Raw genomic sequence first — 7,699 nt, 5'->3', positions numbered from 1 at the left:
GCTGTTGGTGCGGTCATTCATCACATACCTATTAAATATCCAGCATGTGCCTACTCTTGGGCTAGGTGCTACTCCACATACAACTGATAAGTAGGAAAAAAAATCTAGGTTTTAGTTTGGACTTTGCCACTAAGAAGCTGGATAACCAGTTGCCTCATTTCTTTAAATATGTTTTTTTCATCTGTACAATGAGTATAATAATACAATGCCGGCCTGATAGCTGTGGGGTCACCTGGGAGTCCCATCCCAACGTAAGATTTGTGATTATTTGATTCTAACACTGGTCTCACCACTAACTAGGTGTGAGACTTTGGACAATTCACTTAATTTCTTTAGGCTGCAGTTACTTCTCTAAAATTAAGGAGTTGTACTAAATGGTCTCTAAAGTGTCTTCTAGTTCTAATGTTCCATGATCTTTAATTCTACTGGGTTCAACAGGTGTTTAGTAAGCATTTACTCAACACGGTGCTAATTATTGGGTCTGCCCAGAACACTTGAAACTTTGTAATTCTTAAAGTGCTATTTAAATAAGTCGTTATTATGACCTCTCATTTTAATTTATACTCACCTAGCATACAATACCTACACAAAGGTATTCCCCATGTCTCTTGCCCTCTCTGTCAGAGGTATGGAACAATATCTGGTATGGTATGGTATCCTGGCATATGATACCAGCTCTTTTCACAGATCCACAGTACTCTCCCCTCCCTGTCACCCCTACTCTGCAAGTCTCCCAACAGATTAGCCCAGTGAGTGGGAGCAAGCCACCTAAATTCTCTGTGTATTTCCTCATCCTACGCTACCTAAGCCACAAGATTGTTGATCGAAAAGCACTTTGTAAAAGTTACCCTGATGTGTAAATATCACCTATTCTTATCACTGTTATCCTCTGTCACAGCAAGGGAGGCAGCCACCTAGGGTGTAATAATACAGGGTGAAGAAGATTCAGGGAAAGACACTTTTAAATATTACTTTTAATAAATGCCCTTGTTTAATGACAGGAAATACTTAGGTCCATGGCACATAAAGTATTTATTTTGTGGTGAGTTGTCATTTGTGTTACAAGGAAGGCTAAAAACCTCCGAGGACATGGGATGCAGTATTTCAGTGTATTGGGCAAGCGCAATCTCCAAACCCTGCCCAGGGTGCTGCCCAAATGCCTTGGGACTGGCTCAGCAGCTAGTCTGTCTTGTCTGTTCTGTCTGAGGGCATCGATCGCACCCTATATGTGGCGAGAAAGCCCAGCCTGAGGTGAAGCCCTCCCCCTAAGGATACAGGGCGTCGAGAAGTCCCTCAGAGCCAGAGGAGGGGATCACCCCTCTGCCCATCAGTCCTGGGGCTCAGCCACAGCCTACTCCCTTGATGAGGCTGGCAGCTTCGGGGATCTGGCGGAAGAGGTTTCTCAGGGTGTCGAGCTCCTGGGTGAGCTGGTCCACGCGGTTGCGGAGTCGCTCATTCTCCGCCATGTACTCTAGCACCTTCTGCTGCGTCTCCTGGATGCGCCTTTTGGCTTTGTCCCGGCTTTTGCGGACGGCGATGTTGTTGCGCTCCCGCCGCAGCCGGTACTCCAGGCTGTCTTTGTTCACAGCCTTCTTGCCTTTATGGGGGGGCCCGGCTGGAGAGGGCGCCTTGAGGAGAGGACTGCAGGGAGGGGCTGCAGCAGCAGCCAAGGGGCCCTGTGGTGGGAGGGGTGAGAGGTACCCAGAGATCAGGCACAGGGCGCGGAGGTCCAGGTACAGAACTGGGACTGGGAGAGAGAGGGAGCGAGGGGGAGAAAGGAAAAAACCAACCCACAGGGACTGACAGACTTAGGGCAGTGGGGGTGGGGGCAAGACAATGGATTGAAAGGGAAGAAAGTATCCAGCGGATCCCTCCCCCTGCCACCTTCAATATACATGTTGGTCAAGAAGAACCTTTCATATCAAATCATCCATCCCCCTGCCTCCAAGCAAGACTGCAGCCCAGAGCAGGGTTCCCTGTCTTAAAGATTTCAGAGGAAGGAACCCCCAGCAGCTTTCCTCAGCCTCTCATTCCACTTTCTCACACCGCCCAGGACATTGCCCTCAATAGCTATCCTGAATCTCCCGCTTTGAAATTTATGAGCATTTCCTCTTCTCCAGCCAGCCAGACAGAAGGCAAAGGCAGGCGGCCAAGGCTGAAGGGGGGTTAGCCGGACAGCTTGGAATCCACAGAGCCCTTTAGAGCAGTGTTTGATGGGGTGGCCACTGGGAAGGTCAGAATTCAAAGAACTCCCCCACGGAAGGATTTGGGGTGCCTCAAAATGTGCAAAGCTCTATGGAGAAGCCTTTGGTATGTCAGAATCCTAGAGCTGTCCTCAGGGGTATGGAAAGGTTCAGAATTCTCAGGGTCTTGGAGTCATTTAGGATCTGCAGAGCCATAGAAAGAGGGACAGGGGAGTGGGTCAGAACCTGAAGAGCTGTAGACAGGGGTTTGTTGTACATCGGAATCCTCAGAAGTGTAGAGAGGAGTGGGGTGAGGGTAGGACTCAGGATCATAATCCATAGCACTTTAAAGAGGGATGTCATTTGAGACAGAATGGCCCAGTCTGACCTTAGAGACACCTAAGGGAGTGTCTAAGGGTCCCCTATCAACCTCTGATCCCTTGAATATAAGGGTCCCAAGGAACCAAGAGTAAATGTATTAACCTCTTACCTTGAGGACTCGAAGGGGCTGGTTGGGTGTGCCCAGAGCTGGGGGCAGATGCATGGCAGTCTGCCCACAGTGTGCCACCTGGTACTGCAGTGGGTTGTAGCTGCCTCGGCTGGAGCTTCTCCCACACTCTGGCCCCCTTGGCTCTTCTTTCACTGACACTGCTCTTGGATCATAGCCCTCTGCTGGGCTATAGGAGTTGGGCCCAAGGCCCTTCCGGTCAGGGCCAAAGGCATGGGCTGGATAGACGAAGGTCCTGGGGTCTGGTGGGAGGTAGTGGGGAAAGGCAGGAGTTCCAGGACCCTTGAGGCCACGAGGCTCAGGTTGTGGTTTGACAGCAAAGAGATCAGAGAGGAGCTGTTCCTCGCCGGATTCAATGTAGGCGGACAAGTCAATGGAGGCCTCGTGGTCACACATGTCCCCCAACTCCCCTGGCCCAGTTCGGCTGCCTGGGAACTCGAGCGGTTGGCCTCCTCGTTGCTCACAGTCGTAGTAGATCCCGTGGGACATGACCTAGACCGCCCGCCCCCCTCTACTCCCCGCCCTCTGGCCACACACCCTGTCTGAGGACTCCCCCTCTGGGTGTCTGGCTTCCCTCTCCCTTCTTGTCCTTTTTCAACTCTATCACCTCCTCTCCCTCAGTATCTTCCCTCTCCTGGCTCCTGCCTTCTCTCCTCTTCTCTCCTACTCCTTTGTGGCCTCTCTCCTCCCTCCTTTGTGCTGCTTCCTTTTCCTTTCTGCTGCGGTCAGTGGCTCTCCTCTTCCCTTTTTCCCCCCTTCTCTCCCTGGTGCAATGTTGGGGGGGGGGGGAGCAGAGAAGGGAAGGCTAGCACAGGGGGACAAGGTGAGTCCTGGAAGTAGAAACTTGAAGGTAGGTACACCAATGAAGTCCTTGGCCTGTTCAGCAGCTCAAGTTGTCACTCTTTTTGCTGGTGCTATGTCTTCTACTCCACCTGGGGAGTAAGGGGGACATCAGGGTCCTGGCATGGATGAGTGTTGGTGCTTCTCCAAGTAGACCCTCATCGCGTGAGATCCTGAGTCCTACTTGCAGGCTCCCTTGTCTGTTCCTCTGGCTCCCAAATTGCTTTGAGTAGAATGAGGTTTCAGCTTCTAGGGGAGCACTGAAAACCCTTTCTTGGCAGACCCCTAGACTAGTCTGAGCTCCACCCTTGATGTAGCTCTGCCCCCTTCAGCCTGGGCTCCACCTATCTCAGGGATAACTCCTGCCCCTCCCTTAGACAACCTCCTGGAGGCAGGCAAGATAGGGTAGGACAGAGCTGGACAATGGAGGGAAGGGAAGTAAGAGATGGACTGGGAAAGAGATGGCTGACTTGTTTCACGGAGTGCTGTTGACCCAGAAGTAGTGAACACTCTTTGTCATGAAGCTAATACAATGTCTTTGCAACCACTGCTTACTCTAATGGGATAGCTGGAATAGGGAAAGGAGCCCTGAACTTGTAGGCAGATGTTGTTTTTGACCCATTTGGAGTTTTCTTGGAAAATCCTGAAGCAGTTTGTCATTTCCTTCCACCTTATTTTACAGATGAGAAAACTGAGACAATCAATGTCTTGCCCAGGGTCACACAGCTAGGAAGTGTTTTGAATTCAGGACGACAGTCTTGCAGTCTCCAGGCCCAGAGCTCTATCCACTGTGACAGCTAGCTGACCTGGGTTCAAACACTGGCTCTTACTGCCTACTTCCGTGTGACTTTCAGCAAGTCAATTCACCACCTGTTTCCTCATCTATAAAATGAGGGAGCTGGACTTACTGGTCTCTTTGTTATTATTTTAAAAAATTTTTATTTTTAGTTCCAAATTCTGTTGCTTTCTCAATCCCCCCCTCAACTGAAAAGGCAAGCTCTATGATGTCCATTATACGTATGGGAAACATTTTCAAAACATTAGCTATGTTGCAAAGTGAAAAAAAAAGCAAGAAAAATAAAGTAAGTGAAAAAATACATTTCCATCTGCACTCAGAGCCCATTAGTTCTCTCTCTCTGGAAGTGGGACAGCATTTGTCATGAGCCCTTTAGAATTGTCCAGTTCTAAATCCTATGATCTTGCCTGAACTTAGCAATTAGTCTCCCAGTTTCTTGTCTTCCCTCTCTAATCCATCCTCTGAGCAGCTGGTAGAATCAGCTTTGTAAAGTCCAGCCAGGGCTAACCATGTTAATCTCTTGCTCAAACATCTTAGAAGGCACGTGTTATAGCCCCTAGTTCTAGATTAAAATATAAACACCTCTCATTTAGAGTTCTGGACAATCTGGCTCCAGGCCCACCTTTCCATACTTTACATTACTTTTATAGCTATTTCCTTTGCAGGCTGCCCTCCATACCTGAAATTTGTTCCCTCTTCACTGCTGACTTTCAGAACCTCTAGCTTGCATCCTACCTTCTCCAGTTAACTGTCCCTTATTTCCTCCCCTCCAACCCCCGTCTGCCCCAGTAATTCACATTTTCTCATTTTCCTTATGTACAGGTTATGTCCCCTCAAGAGAATACAAACTTCTTGAAGGTAGGGACTATTTCATTCTTGTTTTCATTTTCACCAGCACCTAGAATGGTACCTGGCACATAGTAGGCACTTAGTAAATGCTTGTTGAAGTGAATCGAATTATACAAGATCCTGACTGAGTTCAGACTAAATACCCCAGAGAAGCCCCTGCCCTGCTCTAGCAGTGCAAACAACTTTGCATCAGTCTATCTTTCTTGTCATGACCTGGAGATCACAACCTTCAGAGGATAATGCCATTGCCCTATCTCCCTTCTCCCTTCCAAGAGGATCCCAGGACCCCTCATCAAGACCCTGAAATTTTCCCTCCACCCCTGGCTTGCCTTCCCCCTTTCTGAGAACAGGATTACCTCTACCGCTTCTCTTGGGGGCCCACTTCCTCTTATGGGGTTCAAAAGCCTTTGTCTCTGCAATCACCTCTCCGTGGGGCTTTCTTTCTCAGGGAACTCTAGGAGAACGCCACGGGCCCCTCTCACTTTGGACTTCCTGGTTTCGTGCAACCCTGGCTGTCCAACCTCCCTTTCCCCCTCCACCATGATTGCCCAAATCCCTCTGTTTATAGGAACTTAGAATCACAGAATCAATAGTGCTTTCCCCAAAAACATGTTTGCTGCTATTAATGGGGCGGGGGGAAGAAAATTAAGCTGGTTTGAAATAATTGATGCTATCTTAGACAACATGGCTTAGTGGACATAAAGTCTGACTTGGACACTGGTGTCCTGGAATCACATCTTCCCCTTGTCACTTATTACAGTATCTGGGTGATCATTGTCAAGTCATTTAATCTGTGAGCCTCAGTCTCTTTGACTGTAAAATGAGAGAGTTACTAGTTTGGCCTCTCAGATTTCTTCCATTTCTAAAGGTAAATCTAGTGTTTTAATCCTATGACCCCAGAAGCTGAAAAAGAGGGAAAAAAAGGTGCTAATTTGCAACTCCTAAAAGTTCACTGTCCAATGTGGAATAAAACTTGACAACAAAGTAAACTTCAAAGTAGAGAATGTAAAGTATGGTCAAAACACTGGACCCAAGATTATTGCTGATTTGATCCTGTTCATTGCTGAGGTGTATGTGTGTGTGTGTGTGTGTGTGACGGTAAAAATCAGGGAAGGGAAGAGGAGGGGTGAGTGTTAACAAGGACCAGGGAGAATATATTTATCTAGAGATTTGCAGATCTGGTCAAGAGAGAAAAAATTATTTACACAGATGTGTAAAGCCAGATACAAAGAGAAGCAGATATGGAAAGAAAAAACAATAGCATGGAAGTGCCTAGTAGTTACAGAAAACCACATCCATGAAGAATCTCACAATCTTAGGGTTGGGAGAGACCTCAGAGGCCGCACAGTCTAACCTAGACCTGACCTAGAATCCCCTCTATATTATCGCCAATAGCCTTTGTTTAAAGATCATTAATGTGGGGGAACTTGCTGTCTCCTGAAGACAGTTCATTCTACTTCTGGATAGTGTTAACTATTAGGTATTTTTTTCTCTTTTTAAGTAATTTTCTAAAAAAATTTGAACTTAACAAGTAATACTCCTCCCAACCCAACCCTGAGCACTTCTACATACAAAGTAGAACACAAAAAAAGACTGCATGTGAAACTTGCTGTGTAACCCTGGACAAGTCACTTAAACTTCTGCCTCAGTTCCCTCATCTGTCAAAAATGGGAATAATAATAGCTCCTACCTCCCAGGGTTGTTGTGAGGATTAAATGAGATTATAATTGTAAAGTCCTTAGCACAGTACCTGGAATACAGTAAGTGTTAAATAAATACCAGCTATTATTTTTCTTATGACATTCAATTAGTTACTTTCAAAACTGTCCTACTTAATCCGTGCTTCCTTCTGTAGTACTCTATACACTTGAACAATATTTCCATAGCACTCCTTTCTATTTCTTTTCTCTTTTTTTTTTTGCATCACATCCATAACCCTCCCCCCCCCAAAAAAAAACAGAAAAAAAGAAACCTTTGTGATAAATAAAGCATTATCAAGGAAAACAAAATCCTACAGTGGTCATGTCCACAAATGGATGTCTCTTCTCGCAACTTGATTCCACCGCCTCTGTGACATGTTTATCACAGGTCACCCGGAAATGGGGCTGGTCTTTGCCTTGATCAGGGTTCGTAAGTCTTTCGATATTGTTTTTCTTTATAATATAATTCTCATTATACAAACCATTCTCCTAGTTAAGCTCACTTCACTCTGCAACCATTTCTAATTTCCAGGATTCTCTGAAATTGTCCCTTTTTGCATTTCTTACAGTTCGGTAATATATCGTTACACTCATATATCTGAATGTATTCCACCATTCGTCATCGTTTTGCCTTTACCTCCTTTTCATCCTCCCTTTAAGATCGGAAAGTTTGCTTTGCTTCTGACTATTTCCCTGCTCTGTATTATCTTCCCTCTTAATTTTCTTCCCCCATTCTCACCTGTTTCCCTGTTGAGTTGGTTATATTTCTTCACCACACTCTGAGTGTGTTCAGTTCTGCTTTCAGTTAAAAGGGAGCTGGTGT

At 46.5% G+C, this 7,699-nt stretch overlaps 1 protein-coding gene across 1 annotated transcript; it reads right to left on the bottom strand.

The window, feature by feature from the left end:
• Window positions 1–944: 944 nt before the first annotated feature.
• Window positions 945–3,246, bottom strand: CEBPE (CCAAT enhancer binding protein epsilon). Its single transcript, XM_072622982.1, has 2 exons — window positions 2,674–3,246; window positions 945–1,676 (listed from the first exon to the last, which is right to left on the bottom strand). The coding sequence occupies exons 1-2, from the start codon at window positions 3,178–3,180 to the stop codon at window positions 1,341–1,343; spliced, it is 843 nt and encodes a 280-aa protein (XP_072479083.1). The 5' UTR covers window positions 3,181–3,246; the 3' UTR covers window positions 945–1,340.
• Window positions 3,247–7,699: the final 4,453 nt, after the last annotated feature.

This window comes from Notamacropus eugenii, chromosome 7 (genome assembly GCF_028372415.1).
Source record: "Notamacropus eugenii isolate mMacEug1 chromosome 7, mMacEug1.pri_v2, whole genome shotgun sequence".
Lineage (NCBI taxonomy): Eukaryota > Metazoa > Chordata > Mammalia > Diprotodontia > Macropodidae > Notamacropus > Notamacropus eugenii.
This window is presented reverse-complemented; position numbering and strand designations above follow the sequence as displayed.